General features: G+C 38.9%; 1 protein-coding gene across 1 annotated transcript in view; it reads left to right on the top strand.

The window, feature by feature from the left end:
• The window catches only part of gpc5c (glypican 5c), a 111,889-nt gene that overhangs the window by 72,833 nt on the left and 18,624 nt on the right, over window positions 1–20,432 (top strand). The window contains exons 7-8 of the mRNA XM_085378200.1: window positions 4,460–4,580; window positions 14,937–15,078. Coding sequence (XP_085234326.1) covers window positions 4,460–4,580; window positions 14,937–15,078 — 263 coding nt within the window. The remainder of the gene's footprint in view (window positions 1–4,459; window positions 4,581–14,936; window positions 15,079–20,432) is intronic.

Below are 20,432 nucleotides of genomic sequence, written 5' to 3' on the forward strand. Positions count from 1 at the left end.
CCCAAGTGCAGTACCCTCTTCAGCTGAAATGGTGCCACCCACAGCCACAAAAATACACACTCTCAGTCATAGTAAACAGCCTCCTCTCCTCTCAGTTATTAATCACTGACATTATTCCCCTCCTCGCCTTGCTCTAATTCAGTCTGATGTTTGTTTCACAGAAATGATTATAGCTAGGGAAATTAACATGCACTAATGTGAGCACTAAAGGGCTTAGTTATATGTCCAGTCTATTTAGTATAGACCAATTAATGAAATAATCACAAAGTAGTCACTAATGCTCTGTATTTTTTTAACATTATGTTTTGTAGAAGTAAGTTCACGGTGGATTGTTCTGGAAGGAATTCAGCGTGAAAGCATGGAAATAGAACATTAATAATGCACACAAACAGTATTATTAAGCAGCCCTTTATTTTTTTAATGCAGTCCATGTTTGCTAAAATGTTTCTATCATATTTTTTACCTTAAATGTTTGTTTTTGTAATTTTATCAGTGTGTCTTCTTACTACATGAAGCAATATCAAGCTAAAGTGTGCAACAGACCCACTAATGCTTTGGTGTGATAGCAGATTCTGCACTCTTAGTCTATCATGAATTCTGCACCCCAAACAGAGCCTCAGTAGCAGATTCTGCTCCACTGATGCATTGAGAGGAGAGATAGCCAAGTATCACAAATTCACATTTTATCAAAGAAATGCTCCATTTGCCTTACAAAAATAAAGCTTTGCAGCAGTAATTTTGGTATTTAAGTAGCTAAGCATGAGAATATTTATAGCATTTTTCCACATTACAAAAAAGAACAAAGATAGGACTGAGAAAAGAGACTGCTGCAGTTTGTATTGCACTGTATTGATTGTCTACATAGATATTAGTCAAGCCCATTTACCTAGAAATTCTGGTTTAAATCACTCACGTACTTACTGGAGTTAAATATTGACATTACCAAAGAGAAGATGTGTGTCTGTTACCTATAGACTTAATTTTGTGTGCATAAAGCCATTTACTTTTTTTTCTTGTCTCCAAAAAACACTTCATTCTAGGTGATCTAAGTGATTGTGTACTGGGTTCCACATTGTTGCTAAATCTGCAATAATGCTTACTGTGACTTTATGTCACTAAAACAGGTCAGAATGCTAAGCACTGAATTTGTTGAGATTTCTACACCAGTTTAAACATACATTCTGTTAATCAGTGCACTGTGCTGCACACTGTTATAATTAGTGAGACATATTGTAGTGAAACTTTACCTCAAAGTAAGCCATGAACTGTGAGAGTCTCTTTTCAGTTTGAAGATTTGTTTCAGTTACAGATTACTAGACCAGACAGAATACTTTGATGTAGTAGTCATAATTCTTGAGTGACTGTCTACTCCAGTAAAAACTAATGTTGATTTCAGTACCAGTAATGTGTGCTAAGATTGTTCTCCAGTAGGAGACGTATTGTTTAGTCTTTACATCCACACTGAGACTGTTTTAGCTTGCACAGTGTTTGTCTTTTCACAATTGAATAATAGGATCCTGCTGATACAAGGCATGCATCTAATAAACTTCAGGAGAATGTCACAAAGCGTCCTGCTGATGAACATGTACATAAATTAAATAAGATGATTCTAATGAATCAAGAAAAGATCTAGATTATCCATTCATTTGAATGTCTTCATTCCTAATGTCAATCCCAGAGGAGTCCTTGGCAAAAGAAGTAATAAAGCTCCCATCGTTTAAGAAATGATCTACAATCATTTATTTGCCTGGCAAATACAGATGTGTAATCTCTTTTACCAGTGATGCTTTATGTTTATACAGTAGTCTTTTGGGGTCATAAATCATTGAAAACTCTGAAAGATAGGATCTGTAGTTTTTAGTTGTTTTATGTTTCTTTTCATGTGACGAGCAAGAGCAGCCACAAGTGCTCTCAAAAATAAATAAATTAAAACAAAAAGAAGAGTAATTAAGTCCTTTGTGAATGTGTGAATGTTACAAGCTTAGGCAGTTGGGTTTAACAGATAAAATAGAATCAGATTCACCATGGGTCACTTTGCTATCAATCCCTCGCAGTAGCAAAAGGCAATTCAAATTCCAGATCAAATACGCATCCTTGTAATTCAATTAATGCAATATACATGAAAATATCCTTTACCTTGGGTATTCTCAAGATGACCCCCCCCCCCATACACCTTAAAAATGAATAATGATTTTTCATGCTTCGCCCCAAAGCCCACGAGCATTCCTTCAGGCTTTGAAAAGAGCAAAACATTTCATTTTGGGGTCAGCATCAGGGAGTACAGGTCACTGCTAGTCTGTGCTTCAGGCAGAGGGAAAGGACGCGAACAGACAAAGCTGCCTTCAAGAGTGCGCATCAATTGTGCATTCACGGGGGAGTGAGTCACTTCCATAGAAAAAGGGCTCTGAGTCAGAAGCCATAAATGTGTAGAAAGAGTTTTCAAATGCTTGGTGAGGTTCTGCATTTGAGGCCACCAGAAGGGCAGAAGAGCTAATTCTAAAAAAGAAGGAGTCATCATTTGGGTGCTGTAGCATTTGTGCTGTACTGTGTGCTCAGTGTTTAATCCCCTGAGTTATAGCGCTCGAGTGAAATTTATTCCAAAACAGTTCACTGTTGCCATTCAGAGCAAACTTATAACATCTGAATTCTGCCTTGAAATTTGCTGCATTAATTGTATGTCTATCGCGTAATCAGTTCTGGGATATCCTGCTGTGTCAGTGGTTACATCCCCTATGTAGTATCAAACAAGCCCTGCAATGAAATGTTCCAGGCCAAACGCACTGCCAGACTCACCATGACACTTCCCTTTTATTAGCATCCAATTTGATGAGCTCATTTCCGCACCAACACTCTTATCACAAGCCAAGCCTGGAGACAGTCAGACCCCTAAGACACAGCCCCCCACTTTAAACCACTGCTTAGAGGGCTGTTTGATTCTTCAATTAATCTCTTGTGTCAGAGGGGAGAAGCTGTAAGTCCAAAAGCTATTGATAGCGTCCATGTTCGGAAGACTGAGAGTTGGCAGCAAATAAGAATTTTCAGTTGTTGTCCAAGCAGTTTGTTTTGTGTGTGTGTGTGTGTGTGGCACACAGAAAATCTGGTTGGTAAATATCCTAAAGTAAAATAAGCACTTGAAGGAAGAAAATGAAGCATAAAATCAAATACACAAACAACGAGATGTAAAGTTAATCTGCAATGTCAGAGGATTACACAGGATTTTTTTTTTTTTGCATCATTTTGCTGTTTCAGCAAGATGAAGGAGCACCGACCTTATCAAGACACTGCTTATATCACAGGCCAGAGATTTTTTAAGGGTCAGCACTTTTATGATTGCCTCGACTCATATTCACAAGTACAAGTATATGCAAGCACGACGACAAAAGCACTCACATACCCATAAAGACATCCTTACAAACACGCTCGCTTAAACCATCCATAATCACTTTATCAGCCTCGCGCTGCCTGCTGAAGCATCAATTGATTTGTTGCCAGTACATGTCACTCCTCTCCAGTGCCGTTAAATCTCCCAAGTATGGAAGATTAGCATCAATATATAATTCTAAAATTAATTTGGAGGAAAATGAGGGATAAGTGCATCGCATCATTGAAAGTCAATTTGTATATCTCACCCTCACCCGTGAGGTCAACTGCTTACGGTATTGGCCACAATAATACTAGACTAAAATAAGATTAATGACACAAAGAGCGAGCCAGTGCTGGTGGAGGTTACAGGAAATGGGCACACACTGATGTTGTTTTTTGTTGTTTTTGAACGCCTGTGCGAGACACTGCAGTGCTCAGTATCAGCTCCAACTGTTCAGCATTTAAACCATCAAAACTGTAAAACGTTAAATCACCGATTCTTTACGGACAAATTTCCAATCTATTATTAGACATCAAAAACGCTTCCTATTTAATTCAGGTTGGCCGCTAGAAAAGTTTAGCCTCTCTGACATCAGCTCAACAACAGCTCTGAAGAAATTAACAGCTATAGTTCCTGCCAAGCTTCAGGGCCACAGAGCATGCCAGAGTTTAAAAGGCCCAGCATGCATTTGTCTCAATCACAATTTTTACAAGGCAGAGCTCAGCTATCATTAAAATATTTCCTCACACAAGACCATGAAAAGCATCATTAAATGATCTGGATTAGATTTCAGTGTTGATGCAGGAGAGGATGCATAATGGAGCTTTTTAACAATATGTTGTTGACAAATGAGGCAAATTATAAAGACGCTGGAGTCTAACCAGGAGCCTGGCATAGTGTGTGTTTCTGATTGGTTGTAGCGTCCGAGGTATATTTCCATAGTGATAAATCACAGAGTCATATTAAATTGTGCAACTCACAGCAATAACACATTAGCAATATTCTGATATTAACAAATACATTCAGCATTGCATGTTAACAGCATAAAGATGATGTTGGCGACTAAATTGATTCCGGCTTTCTTTTTTGTCACAGTTATACAGGCAGAGTTGTAGGAAATGGTCTGTATGCCCAGAGGAATAACCCAGAGGTCAAAGTTCGCAATGTGGAGTGCGCAGTCGCTGAAGCTAAGGAGAGGCTGGAGAACTTCAACACGGTAGGATGGATTTTTCAGTTATCATATGCATAGCTTAATTCTTTTATTAGACCAGCTATCATAAAAACAAGAAAATATTAATAGAAATCTGTCAAAAATGTGTTTACAACTATAAAATGTGTGCTTATTCATTAGTAGAATAACAAACTGAATTCATGTTTTAACACTAAAATGTGAGCCAGCACACTGGACATATTAATAACATTCAACCACTAAACCCATTTTGGTCTGTTCAGTAATGCAAGTAAATAGCTGTAATTCAGAATCTAATCATTTTTTTCTCTTCTTTTTGTCAATTTTTCAGCTTTCTTGTCAAATAGTTGTTTGAAAATTTATGAATAACAACAATATTTATATTTTAGCATTAAAACTCTGATTTTGAGTAAAGAGCTTAACTGTGATGGATGCACATGGTCTAATTGTTGTGTTTTGTAATTAATAACAAGAGGAATTAAGAAGATAATAATAATGCTAATAATACAGACTTGATGATTGTTGGTTGTGGACAAATGCAACTCAAAGTCTTATAAGGACTCAAATGCTATGACACATTGTCAAAAGAACTACTGAAATGTCCTTGCCATTTTCTTTTGATCCAAAGACTTGTTTTGAGCTCAGAGGCAGATATCAAAGATAAATGAAAAGGATAGTGTGTGAAAGGGAGACAGTGACAAAAAAGGGAATTACTGTGGAAAGAAAAAAAAAGAAAGATGAGAGGCAGGAGCAAAAGGTCATGAATGAGTGACAGATAGCATAGATGACACAGGCAGCTTCAAAGTGACACTGTTTGTCATGTAGATGGGGTTTAGGGCTGAAAAGAACCAAGAAGAAAAGGGCCATTTCAGACAGTCCCTAGAGGCCATTTGAGGAGACAAACGGGCCAGGATTTGGTTCCCCTCTGCCCGCCTGCCCTTTTGTTGCCCTGAAAAAATTATGGCCACAGATAGAAAGTGCAGCGATGACTAGAGCTCTATCTCTATATCTCACTTTGCTTTTTCCGTTTGACCACTTTTATACCTGTGTGGTTTCCCATGCTTCCATCTTATGGATTTCCCTTTTTCTCTGTATTAACTGTATTTTTGTTTTAGTCTTATTTGAGTCGATAGTGTCACTCGTTACTCTTTCATCTGTACAGCAGCCACACTATATATCACTCAACCTGTTAACTGGCAGTTCAAGATCATTCCTGTTAGACCACAACATCCCATTGTGCTGGTGGCTGTCAAGTGCCTCGTTGTCATGGAAACTATGCAGAGTTGAGCGGGTGTCCTGTTGACATTTACAGACTTGAAAAGCCTACCTTGCATCTACACTAGGTGCCAGAGCTTGACTGAGCTTTATGTTTGTGCCAGATAAGAGAGAGTATCACAGAGTGTTAGCCTGCATGAAGTGACAGTCAACCAAAGAAAGTCTTGGTCGACTGGAATCATTACTACTCTCAAACCAATCGATTGGCGGCACTGGGTGGGGGGTGATAAGAGAAGAAACGTTCAGCTTGGTCTCGGTGTAGGTGTGTGCTCCTGCGAGACCGAGGAGCTAGTGAATCTGTGGTTTGGTGTGAATGCTGTTATAAATGAATTATTAGGGCAAACACGGAAATCGACGAGTTCTGATGTATTTGCACTCAAAGCCTTGAGCCTAAACGGGGAAGTTGTTTGAACATAATAACACCGACAAAATGTAAATGTTAATTGAACAGGATACATTCATTTGGGAAAATTAAAAGCTACTAAAACACGCAGGAGGTGACAAGATTGGCTGATCAGTGAGAATTTGGCTGAATAAACAAATATCAACCAAGCTATCAACCAGTCGAACTAGAGATTACAGCACAAGTCATCACATGTGCTCATACCTGTGTGAACAGATTGCTTGCTAAGATGCAGATTTGCAGACATAGGAACACTAAAAAAGAGAAAATAAAACTGTATGTTTTCTGAAATGCTGCATATTAACTTTTAAAGTTCATCTATGCCTGACAGCAAAGATGGTCACTATTTAGACAAATACTGTAGGCCAGATAAAAGTGGTTTTGTTCTGAATGTTCTGAACATTTTTGGAACCAGAAGCTTCAATTCATCAATAACCTTTGAGCATACTTTTGCTGGATGCTGGCAAACAGTTGATAAGTAAAGGCACAAAACATGCAACATGCAATTTACCTGAAATACCTGAAAATTAATTTGCTTTTTAAAATCTATCTGCATTCATAAACAAGGACTGGAAAAGGAAGTTTTTCATTGCTCTGAGATTCAGGTGTGCTATTGGAAAGACGCACACTGCTTTGTATACAGTGGGCTGCTGAGGGGGCCTGGGAGCATGGAGCAAACCTATAAATAACCAAAAACCAGCCAGGCATGTGATTGTCATTGTTCTTGGAAGAGCTGCAAGCACATAAAAGTAAAGGTTATCTTACTAAAAGTGCAGGCAAACTATCAATTTTTATCTTTGAATAAATAAATAATGAGTTTGATTGATTTTATGTTAAATCTGATTTCATATTAAACAACAAAAAAATAGTTTGATAGTATAATGTGTGACTGTGACAGTAACAAAAGGTTAAAAAAAAGTCTGCCTGGTTTACTCTCATGGACTAGATGATTCAAAGCATAGCCTGCACAGTGTTGGTCCTCCGTGCATGCTTGTACCCCCACTTTCATCTTTTCAAAAACTCCTTTGATTTTCAGATGCTCGCAACACTTTTAAGTCCTCACTTCTTCAAACGACTGTTTAGGGTTAAGATTTCGATTGTGTGTCGATGTTAGGAGGATAATTAGGCCGTGCGTTTGTCTTCTTTCATCCTTTGAACTACTGTGGATATTTATTTCATTTTAAATGGAAATTAGATGCTGACAAATAACAAATGCACACCGACTGCTTTTAAATCATATCCATATTTTCTTTTTTTTTTAGCTTAAAAGATATTGCAGGTTTTTCAGAGAAGGTCTAATCTCAGCTTTTTCCAGATTTGAATAACTTCAATTTCCGGGATTAGTGGGCTTAAAGACGTGTATATTTTTACCTACTGAAGAGCAGTTACACTCTGAGCACTGTGGCACTAAGAGGATTGGAAAACTACTCTTGATATATCGCAGACTATGACCCATCATCTAACCATGGCACCCTTCTGTTTAAGCACTCAGATCCCTTTACAAAATGAGTATGTGTGTGAGTTTCACCCACACAACCCTACACTTACAGTACACACGGGGATAGAGCTAGAGGACATGCACACAACATTTCCACGTTAAATCAAGGACATAACATCTAGAAATAAAACTAAAATACACACACACACATGGGACAAGGCTAAATCTTGACCTTCTATAAAATAGTCCATTAAATGAGTAGGCCAACTCCCCTGTCCTCCCCTGTGTACCTCCTCTAACTCTCCTCTTTCTCCTTTTCTTTCTTTTTGCCTGTAAAGGTTGCTAATCCGGACAATAAATGCTTCAAAGTAGATTTCTGATTCTTAGCCATCAGTCCAGCTGTTTTTGGGTGGGGATCATTTCACAACGGTCTATCTGTTTCCATGTGATTATTAAGTCCAGATCATTTGTCAGTTTGTCACTTTGCACTTTTGTAAATGAAAAGTCAGCGGCAACATTCAGGGTAGGAAAAAAAACCCAAAACACTCAGACGCTGATTCTCATGCTTTATTTCTATCTTTATTTCACTCAGACTCACGCCTATAAAGGGGCAATAGCATTAACAATTTTGAAAGCGGTTGCAGGATAGAGAGTTGGAAAGCATAAAGATGCAATATAGTGAGGCTGACATGTGATTGATGGGACTGACTGCAGCTTTGCTGTCTTGTTTGGCCAGTGGCCCAGATAGGTTCCACATCAGAGAAGCCACGCTTGTTTTAGACCCACACTGTGCATATCCTCTTTGTGGGTCCAGTCAGTCCATGGCCCTATCAGCTGCTGCACAGACTCAGAGACTCAGAGTTCTATGTGCCTTTGTTAGATAGACTTAATTGTGCTTGCTTTTTAGAAACGGTTAAAATAAACAGATAAACAGCTGATTCTTTAAAGTATATCGGTTTTATAGATATACAGCTCTCAGCGGACTTTCTGACTTCAGTATACATCTCTTTTATGATTTAGCAATGCCTGCAGCAGTGTGAAAGGGTTTGAGCTCTCAAGAGTTAGTGGAGTCCAGGGATGAAGAAAGAGCTCGGGCTGAGCTGGCAGCCTGTCACAGGGAGGGGACAAATTCTTTCCACTTGAAGAAGATGATGGAGTTGGTCTTCACAGGAGCTCTGCTGCTCTTTACTGCTGCTGTGGCAACGATACAGCAACAAGTCTCACTGCCCAGAGCTCTCCGTTCACTTGGCAACCAGACTTCATGAACCCAGACTGTAATTTAAATATAACTTTTTTTTAAATGCCATAATTAGATGCAAAGCTCATAAAAATTCAGTGAACTGTGGATGTTTTTCTTCACTGGGTAATACTGTATTTGCTTGCCTTTTGGGTTATAATTTTAATACAGTGATTCTTGTCCTGTTAAGAAAATATGTGGCTGGTTGTGTTTTTGGGACACGGTTTCAAAAATCCCTTTTCCAAACCCCCCTTTTTAATCTTTTTCAATCTGCTATGGTATGCATTTGTAAAACCATATTAAAGACTGTTTTCTTAAGGTTATCACCAAGATGGATTACAGACTCATGTGGCTTCTCCTTTTTAGTAAATGTTATTGAATCAAGGAGATGCTGGGTTTTTATGTGAAATTATTCACTTTTCCATTTGGGATGATGGGGCATAAAAGTGAAATTGATCATATCGCTGCAAATTGGCACTAAATTCCTGATCTGTTTCAGTTGGGATTCTGAATATCTCATTTCGAGACACACTGATTTAATTTACTTTACATTAGATAAATAAACATATTTTCAAAGGCTTCAGGTAAGAAGAGAAATCTTGAAATAGAAAAAGAAGAGAAATGGATATCTCAGAGAAAAAGTAAGCCACAATCTAATTTAATTTTCCCAGCATATTGGCCTTAGTAAAAGCACAAGTAGTGTAGAAGCTACACTGATTTGACCCAGTAAGTGGGTTGATTATCCTGATAATGTTTGGTATTCATGGTGTGTAAACTGGATTGGTGCCTTGAAGTCAGCTCTTCAAACCTTTTGCTCCTTTATAAGGACATCTGAAGCCGATTTTCATGTCTAAAAAATCTGCTTCCCAGCAGCAAATGAGCACCATTCGCTGTCTTTCGACCCGCACACCTCTCGCAGGAAGCTGTCGGAACATGCACTCAGAAAAATGCTGATGTCACCGAAACTGCCACGCATTTTTCAATAACATCACTTAGCTGTTAGAAGTCAAAGTTTGTTCCCGTGCGCATATATTCCACACACGAGCTGTTTCAGTCAGTACCTTACAGGAGCAGGGTGTGACAATCCAATGCAGCGATTAGGTAATGGGGGTTACATGAGGGCATGTCCAACAGAGTGTCACTAACAGCGACAAACTCAATCAGCTTGTGCTAGCTTGTAGTGGAGGTGTGGCTCGGCAGTTGTTGAAAAATGTTGAAAACATTGCTCAGAGTTCTAAGAAACTTAGGTGGACTTTTTTTTCCACAAACAGCATCTGTTTTCAGATTTCATACTGATTTAATAAAATGTCATGCAAAATTAGTCCATGTGAACACCTCTGGCTCATTATATTCAAGATTTGGTTCACCAAGACAGATCCTTCTATAGCTTTTCTCTGTGTTTCCCCTATAAATTTGCCCAAATTGTATTTTGCAATTGCATCCAAACATGATTTTTTCTCTCTTAACATGTGGGGAATATGAAGGCTGCTGTAGACAGACGGAGTAATTTAAATTATAAAAACGAAGCTATGATAAACTATATTATAATGAAACCACTGCTGCCATCAGAAAATAACAATTGCTCTACATACACATGGATAAGGCTCTTTTATAGTTATGAACAGTCTTGTTGACCATAACAGGTATAATTAATATACACAAGCAGCACAGTACAGCTACTGCAGGTATGGATGGCAGAGCACTGCGGCTGTCCAGAGTTTGTTTTGAACCTGTCACTCTTCTTAGGATGCACCGTTTTCATCTTTTCATTCCTATACTTTTAGAAGAAGCTTCTCCCTCGCTCCGTCTCTCTCCCAGCCGCCTTTTCTTTGTCAGGCAGTGTGAGAAATAGAGATAATTGCATCCAGTTCCTCTTTAATTGGGGACATCCACAGACACACAGACATAACGGATATTTAAACACTCATATTTTGTCTCCCAGCTGATGTTTGTTTTTACTTAAAAGCATTGTTGGCCGTAACAGTATGTGAGAAAATGTAGCCAATTTCATTCAACAAGTTGAGAGTACTTATGTTATGCAGACATTCACCGCTGTCAGTTTTTCCTTCAGTATCCTCCAGAATTTCCTTTGCTTTCCTTTTTTTTCTGCCCGCATATGCAGTTTTATCACCACTGCCCTCGATGAGGTGATACTGTTTCAGACAGGGCTGAAAAAGAGCAGATGTGGGCACATGGAGGATAGGACTTATGATCCTTGTCCGCAAGGTTGCCAATCATACCCTAAATGTATGCATAGCCATATGAAAATGCTTACTGTAACTGTTGCAGTAGGTTTCATCATATGCCAAGTGGTCACATTTCACATTTTTACATTTCATGATTAGATGTCCCATTTATGTCTACATTACAGCAGAATCTATACAGCTCAGTCTTTCTTCTAGACTCCAAGGTGATTGGTTACTCCTGGCAGTACAGATTTTAGCGTGACTAGGAAGCATTAAAAAATGCAGGAATTCAGCCCTTGATTCTCTCAAACCTGCCGCATCATCCTCTAACTAAAGAATGCTTTTGAAAAGAAAGAGAGAGGTGCATTAGTTGGCACTGTGAGAGGGGAACTAGAAAATATTTCATGATTTGGGATTTTATTCAAAGCCTTTTTGGAATACCTGATTTGCCCTTGGATGCCAGGGTAATTTCAAGGTAAGCCTTAAAGGAAAAGGTTTGTATCTTGTATCTGTGCCCTCGCCGTACCCATCAGCTTACACAACTGCAAGTTGTTCAAGCGCCTGTCTGTGCTCCTTTTTTAAAAAGAAAAACAACAAAATGTTTCAGTTTTCTTTCCCAGACTTGAAAATCTTTCATTTGTCTTTGTTGTTTCTCGGAAACTGTTGGCATTCAGTATATATAGATGATGGCATTAACGATAATAACTTCTGATTATCATAAAACATTGTAAAGTTAATTGCGCTCGCAAATTATAGCTTGTCAGTCTTCTATTGAAAGTTTAAATTGAAATGAAATGTAAATACATATACATGTTCTTAATTCTAATAGGTCGTTCTAACCCAACGGTACACAGACATGTCAGAGAGAGTGACGAGTCATGTTAGAACAAAACCATCTGTCTGCATCTCAAAGGCACAGTAAATCTCTGACTTATCCATAATGTAAAGTCTGCTGCTATTGAGATATTGTTCCCACTTGTCTACTCATTGTACCTCATTGGAGACGGATCAGGAGGATGACCCTTTGAGTCGTTGTTGTTATTTCTCATAAACAGATCAACCTTTGTGTTGTTGAACATATTGTTACGGTTTTCTTTGTTGTTTTCTTTTTGTAGCATATTTTATATTTGAAAAAAACTGACACAGCTTAGCAGGCTGCCTGTGAACAAACGCTCCCTTGATGTGTTGATGGCTTCTGCTCTAAAGCGAGAAGGAAAATTAAATAAATACAAACCATTTTAAGAAAGTGCTTAAGATGCTCATTGAAATCCAGAGCAGAAGCAGTCTTTTTCTATCACATTATACATTCATGTTATTCATATCTGTCTCTAGCTCCACAGACAAATTATAAATTTGCTTCCTCGCTATGTTACAATTGTAAAGGAAGGACTTTAGTTTGACCATTTAGCAATCATGACTTAACAAAAATAACCCAACACCCTGCACTCAGTAGACAGCAACAAACCAACAATTATACTAACCATGGTTTCCACAGCAACAACACCTTAATTGATTCACTCCCTAATTAACATGCTTTAAGGACAGCTGGGCCAAGCAACACTGTGTCAAACATCCACTCAGTGCCATAGTTATAAGCTTAATATCACGCTGGCATCAAGTGATGGCGAACATTATGCTGCTTAGCAGAGCATTTGGGTGTGAACTGCTGTAATGCACACTGAATTTATTTAGTTGCTTTACATGATAGAAAAATCATAATGGGTTTATCTTATTCAAGAACATTGCTTTCTCTTTTTTCCCAGATTGTCTCAGTTATCAGTCATTAGTCTGTCAGCAAACTGTAATATGAATTAACTCATACTATAAAATATGGAACTCTAACAACTGTCAAATATTGTTCACCCTGTTCCCCTCCTATTGTAATTTATTCACACTTGTGAAAATTAAGACATCCAGTTTTACCAATGACTTTCACTTTTACCTGAAATGTACAAGATCTAGTTTATCAGCCTGTACTTAAGTGGTTATAGCTGTATCATCTCATTTTACTCTCTCAGGCCACAGTGAGAAGATGTACTTTCACATTGGTTGAATGTGGTTGAATGTGAAACATGATGGAAGTAATGAGTATACCGATTATCATGTAAAAGTACCAGCTTGAGTCAAAACCATTCTAAATGTCTTTCTCTAGCATCTGCAATCACTAATGTGATAGAAGAAGAAAAAGGAAAAAAGAATACTAATATGTCTGTTTGAATAACTCTGGTACCCAAACAAGCATTTATTTATTATCTTAAGTTAAATTCAGTTCCGTGTAGCTTCCTTGGTTTGTGCTTCAGTTTCTCTGTTTGTCAGTTTGGGGCTTTGACTATCTTGACATCTAGTTTTTGTTTTAAGTAAACCTCTTATGAAACATCTTATTAATTGAAAATTAAACCTTTCTTTGCCATTAGCAAATAAATTAGTTGCCATGAGCGCGATTAATCTGTTTCCTTGCTTTTTTTTCCTGCTAGTTGAGGTTATTAGATTATCCTTATGCATCTTTTTTGGGACCATGAGACTTTTCTTATTGTGCTATCATCAAGTCAAAATATACATTTTAAGACACATACCTTTAACAGTTGAGATTCCTTTATGTTAGTCTGTAAGGGTCTGTGGGAATTTGCAGAATGTAAATTCCATGATAGTCTGTGCAGACACTTTTTTGGACCTACATGGTGAGCCCACTTAACATTGGTTTTTCTTTGTGTTACTTATATGAACAACAAGCTTTTCAGGAAACTTTTTTTTTCCTGAATCCACACACTTGGAACATGTTGCAGACTGACAGCCACCCTTTGTAGAAGCACATTAAGCTTGTTGAAGATAGCATGTTAACGTTTACTGTAGTTTGAAACATCACGTGGGATGAGTGTGTTATCACTGGACCACTAGCATGTCTGATTCTCTGTCTTGTTTCTCTTAAGCTTTGCACTCTAATTCTTATAAATAAACTTGTCTGGTTTTGTGAAATGTTTCTTTTGGGGCACTGAAGGCTTAGGAGAGAACTTGTTCTTCTGTTGTCAGGTGTATGAGTGAGTCACTGGGGTGGTGTCAATAGCAAAGACATCTGTAATCCCACAACACCTGAAGACATGTCGAGAGGTGAATGAGAGGAATGGGGCCAACTCCATGCCTCTCATTCACCTCTCAACATGTCTTCGCTGGTTGTGCCTTCCCTTTAAGGTCAGTTAGTCCCAGGAATGATCTTGTAAACTTTGTAAAGCAGGTTTAACAGTGTATTCACACATGTGTGCAAATGCATCCATCTATAATTTCACATATTCCAAAGTTCTGATATCTATGCCCTTATTTTGAACTTAATGTGCAAAGTACAGTTTTCTTATTGTGTCATGAGAGTTTGTCAGACATGGTGTTATGGAGCAGAGACCACCCTGATGATGATGGACAGCATGAAGGGCCAACAAAGCCAATTAGGTGGCCACACAGCAGGAGGGAAGGATATGGTCCTGATGGGCCAGGCTGATAAAGTCTTATTTCAGCTGTATATAGACTAATACCTAATATAAATTAGAATAATTCACCAAAAGAATTAACAACTGCCACTGTATAATTGGTTTGTTTTCTGCCAAACCTTTCTACATTTCAGAACCTTTCTGCTCTCAGAAAGTGTCCTGAGATTTATACAGGAGTAATGGGATCTTCCACTATGATCCAACAGTCCAACAGATGACAGATTTTTGAAGGATCTGCAGCTTGCAGTATCAAAAAGAAACTTATGTTAAAGTATATCATATGTTATCTATATTAAAAGTTGCTCACAGTGTTTCACATGCAGGATATTGGAATCTTATGCATTAACCATATTTCTGTGCATATGCAGGACACAGAGGAAATGTTTCCAGAATTGGCAGAAATGGAAGACTGGGAAGAGCTGGGCAGTGGGAAAAGGGAGGAGGGCAGCACCACAGAGTGTGATGATGAAGATGGTTGTCAAGCCTCAGGAGACGGTCAAGACAAACACTGTAAGTCACACCTTTCCATGCAAAAACACTCACTATACAAGCACAATTCCACACGAAGTCTGCGTGTTTATTTAGAATATCAATTGCGTTATATAACTAAGGAAGTGCCTGCCTCTGGAGAGACAGTGTGCTTTCTTTTTTTCAGCTAAGTGACCCTGTTATTGTTTTCTAAGAACTGTCACAAACTCTCTCTTTTATTCATCTCCTACCTGGCAAAGGATATTCACCTCAAATCACATTTTCACACTCTGCTGAGGCTCCAGCAAAGGTGGTAGCATATAAGTACCTTATATACCAGATGCCAAATCAAAAAGATGGCTTGCTTACTTACAGACACACTCTATTGGACCTCGTGTTCATTTTAATGAATATTTTATCTCCTGCAGAGATTTTACATTTTTAACACCATATTACCATGGTGTTTTGTTTTTCCCAAGCAATGTAGTGAAAAAAGAGACAACTGCAACCAGTGTTAGTGTCAGCCTTGTTGTACTTTAAAACTGATTTTTTTTTTCAATGCACCTGGTAAATAGACCATTTGGAGATACCATACAGTGAGAGCTAGAAGGAAGTGGACGGGCAATACAAAGAGGGAAAGTAATAAAATCCCAGCTGAGTAAGCTGAGCCTCTTCGGCTCAGACTGCCAGCGTTTCAGCTGCTGATTCAGCAGTCTCTCAATATGTAGCATGTACCATGTTTACTCTGTCCACCACAAACCCAGACAAGCACATGTCGTACATTTGGATGACTGCATGCACATTAAAATATATATTTTAATGACGAGCAATTAAGTACAACACAGACTGAAGTGTATTTACGATTGTGACTATAATTGCAAATTTACATACTGCTTGTCAGTCTTTCTCCGTTTCCTTTCATTACATTTTCACTTACCCCTTAACACTATCACAACATGGCCACACTTTTTTTTAGACACCCAGCAGTTTTTTTGCATGGCCTTTTTCTTCTAGATTGCAGCAGTCAAAGCTTTGTCATTTTAACAGGTTGTTTAAATGACATTTAACTGCTGTTTATTGAAACAAACACAACCCATATTGTTCAGTTCAGCCCTGTAACCTCAAGGTTGACACTGCTAGCAATTTCTTCTCTACCTGTTTTTAAGACAAGACAAAGTAATTCTATTTAACTGAGGTCCTGAAGATTGCACTGAAGGCACAATCCCAAAGTAAGGGAATATTTAATCAGAACAGCGTAATACTGTTTGCACTTAGAAGAAAAGAGGAAAATAAAACAATACGGTACAGTTAAATATCACTGAAAAAGTCCAGTTACACGCAGTTCTGGAAAGATCCTCTCAGCCCAGCTCCTTGTTACAGTGCGGATGAAAAAATCCAGTGTTGGTCAGAGTTCTACCACCAGTATTCCAGATAATCAATGCAAAATGCTGTCTGGGATTTCCTAAACTACCTCCAGTAATTTTTCAAAAAATGACCCATTGTTTACTGTCTTTTAGCTTTATAAGTGTGTTTTCCATCAAATCACACCTTTTGGCAAGGTAATGGGCTATAAAGTAATATTACACATTTGGCCCTTGTATTAGACAAATACAAGAAGACAGAATTAATTAATTAATTGATTGTAAGACAGAATTTTTTGCTTCTCTGAAGTCTAATGCCAAGAGATAGCAAACATTATCAGAGACGCACATCACACCACACAAGGCTGAACTCATTTGTGAGTCTGCTCAACTACAGTGGGGCAAAAAAGTATTTAGTCAGCCACCGATTGTGCAAGTTCCCCCACCTAAAATGATGACAGAGGTCAGTAATTTGCACCAGAGGTACACTTCAACTGTGAGAGACAGAATGTGAAAAAAAAATCCATGAATCCACATGGTAGGATTTGTAAAGAATTTATTCGTAAATCAGGGTGGAAAATAAGTATTTGGTCAATAACAAAAATACAACTCAATACTTTGTAACATAACCTTTGTTGGCAATAACAGAGGTCAAACGTTTACTATAGGTCTTTACCAGGTTTGCACACACAGTAGCTGGTATTTTGGCCCATTCCTCCATGCAGATCTTCTCGAGAGCAGTGATGTTTTGGGGCTGTCGCCGAGCAACACGGACTTTCAACTCCCGCCACAGATTTTCTATGGGGTTGAGGTCTGGAGACTGGCTAGGCCACTCCAGGACTTTCAAATGCTTCTTACGGAGCCACTCCTTTGTTGCCCGGGCGGTGTGTTTTGGATCATTGTCATGTTGGAAGACCCAGCCTCGTTTCATCTTCAAAGTTCTCACTGATGGAAGGAGGTTTTGGCTCAAAATCTCACGATACATGGCCCCATTCATTCTGTCCTTAACACGGATCAGTCGTCCTGTCCCCTTGGCAGAAAAACAGCCCCATAGCATGATGTTTCCACCCCCATGCTTCACAGTAGGTATGGTGTTCTTGGGATGCAACTCAGTATTCTTCTTCCTCCAAACACGACGAGTTGAGTTTATACCAAAAAGTTCTACTTTGGTTTCATCTGACCACATGACATTCTCCCAATCCTCTGCTGTATCATCCATGTGCTCTCTGGCAAACTTCAGACGGGCCTGGACATGCACTGGCTTCAGCAGAGGAACACGTCTGGCACTGCGGGATTTGATTCCCTGCCGTTGTAGTGTGTTACTGATGGTGAGCTTTGTTACTTTGGTCCCAGCTCTCTGCAGGTCATTCACCAGGTCCCCCCGTGTGGTTCTGGGATCTTTGCTCACCGTTCTCATGATCATTTTGACCCCACGGGATGAGATCTTGCGTGGAGCCCCAGATCGAGGGAGATTATCAGTGGTCTTGTATGTCTTCCATTTTCTGATGATTGCTCCCACAGTTGATTTTTTCACACCAAGCTGCTTGCCTATTGTAGATTCACTCTTCCCAGTCTGGTGCAGGTCTACAATACTTTTCCTGGTGTCCTTCGAAAGCTCTTTGGTCTTGGCCATGGCGGAGTTTGGAGTCTGACTGTTTGAGGCTGTGGACAGGTGTCTTTTATACAGATGATGAGTTCAAACAGGTGCCATTCATACAGGTAACGAGTGGGGGACAGAAAAGCTTCTTACAGAAGACGTTACAGGTCTGTGAGAGCCAGAGATTTTCCTTGTTTGAGGTGACCAAATACTTATTTTCCACCCTGATTTACGAATAAATTCTTTACAAATCCTACCATGTGGATTCATGGATTTTTTTTTCACATTCTGTCTCTCACAGTTGAAGTGTACCTCTGGTGCAAATTACTGACCTCTGTCATCATTTTAAGTGGGGGAACTTGCACAATCGGTGGCTGACTAAATACTTTTTTGCTCCACTGTATTTGGCTGAAGCTGTCTGGTGTATATCAACTATGCTAACGGGCATTCTTTCACATTCTTCGCTTTCAAATTCTCCTAAGAGTTCAGTTTTCTTTAACTGTTACGAAGTTACTTCTTCTTCTTCACTTCTTACTGTGATCTTTGTGAATTAACAAAGTGGGACTGGTAGATACTGCCTTTATGGCGTTTCATATATTGACTAAACATTCATCCGAACATCAACTTTGGCAACCATTAAAGTAATTTCCCAGCTGGGTCAAGATAAAGGACATTGTAGGCATAGATTATTTTATTTCCATCTGTTTTTGCAGTTGTTTGCCACTGTATAACAGTGCCAGAGCTCCCAAGGTCCATGTTAAAAGGGGGCATGACCGCCTACTGTTCTGCTAAGAGAGACTTCATTACGAAGCAAATGAACAGCGCTAATCTGTGGAGAACAGATTCTCAGTCTGTGCCATCGCACAGATGGCACGAAACTGCTGCAAGTCTTACTGAGACGATACAATTCCTGCATATTGAAAATGCAGTTTGTTTAAGATTGCTAATACAGATGTTTCTATGATTTATGACTGTAAAAAAACTAAAGGACTGTACTAGGCAGCTTTTTAAAAAACTGAGCTATAAACTGGTAGTACAATGTTTCTACTTTACACTGTCTGGCTAAAAAGAAAGCATTACAAATAGTCAAGGCAAGATTTGGTAAAGAAAATTTCTTATCAGACATACCATTGTGCAGTGTGATTGCATGATGTAATGCCTGGTTTGATCTTGGCTCAGATCCTGCTCCTCTCGCCTGGAGATTTTCACACAAGTGTACTTTGTGCGCCAGATAAGGAAGGCCTGGTCATGTTCGGACTGCCATAGCCACAGCCATGAACAGGGGAATAAATCTGTGATTCTTTAATGAACCATATTATCCATCGCCCCTGCAGCTATGAGAGCCCCTTCTGTGGTACATTTTGTGGCGTGACTGTGGCTTATTAACTGTATTACCCGAAACACTTGCACTGCTTCTTCCAAAGGAGCTATTCATTTGTAGATAGCTCATTAACGTATTAATCTCTAAAATGCCCACAATTGCACATTAAACCACTATCTCTCCATTAGGAAAATAGACGAGACACCAAATTTCTGTACATCAGAAGCTGGAACAGTGCTTTATTTGTCTGTCCACTAGCATAGTCTGAGTCTGGCAGATTAGGCAGTCGTCTCTTGCTTTCTGTGAAGATCCACACAGAAACAGAGAAAAAGAGAGAAAAGATAGAGTAGAGAAATGTCAAGTTTAAAAGAATGGGATTTTAGTTTATAATGAAGTCTTAAGTTTAAGATTGAACTTGGGGAAGAAAAAAAAACGGGGAAAAAACCCTCCATCCCACTGGTAAATCTGTTGTATTTGACTTCAAATAGAAAAGTTATTATAGCGTTAAAGCTGTTGTTGAGGCAGTCTACCAGGTATTGTGTGAAAAGTCACGAAAACAAAAAGGAGATGAAGGCAGGTTATCCATCTCAGAGGAGTACGAGTAATCGCATGGATAAACATTTCCTGTGATTGAGCCGGAGGGATGTGCAGTGACAAAGTGTGAATCGTACAGCCATAAGTAAAATTCTCTTTTGGTAACAAACACCATCTGTCAGGAATGCTGGTGAGCTCATCAAGAAAACAAAAACACCCCCTGGCATTTTTTTCACAAACTTTACAGTTCAGTGGGTAAACGTGTCTAACATGAAGCCATAGGCAGTGATTGTTTCTCTTTGGCGTCCTGTCAAAGAATGTAATTATCAAAATCTGACTAGATTGAAAGTTATAGGAGTCGATTATTGTGCATCTGGTCTATCCTTGCATACCCTTATTTGAGATGTGAGTGTGTCCACAAGTGTGTGCATGAGTGTAAATATGACCCTTAGGTTGTAAATTCTGATAATTAACTTAAATTAGCAGCAGCTAGTTTGGTGGCTTTTTTACTTAAGAAAATAGAGTGCTGCATAGTTAAAAAGGTGTGGCTGTATGGTACAAGAAGGCCTCCATCAACAGGTTT

Source organism: Diplotaxodon limnothrissa, linkage group LG18 (genome assembly GCF_057381915.1).
Source record: "Diplotaxodon limnothrissa isolate DT_005_m linkage group LG18, D_limnothrissa_male_GT1.1, whole genome shotgun sequence".
Taxonomy (NCBI): domain Eukaryota; kingdom Metazoa; phylum Chordata; class Actinopteri; order Cichliformes; family Cichlidae; genus Diplotaxodon; species Diplotaxodon limnothrissa.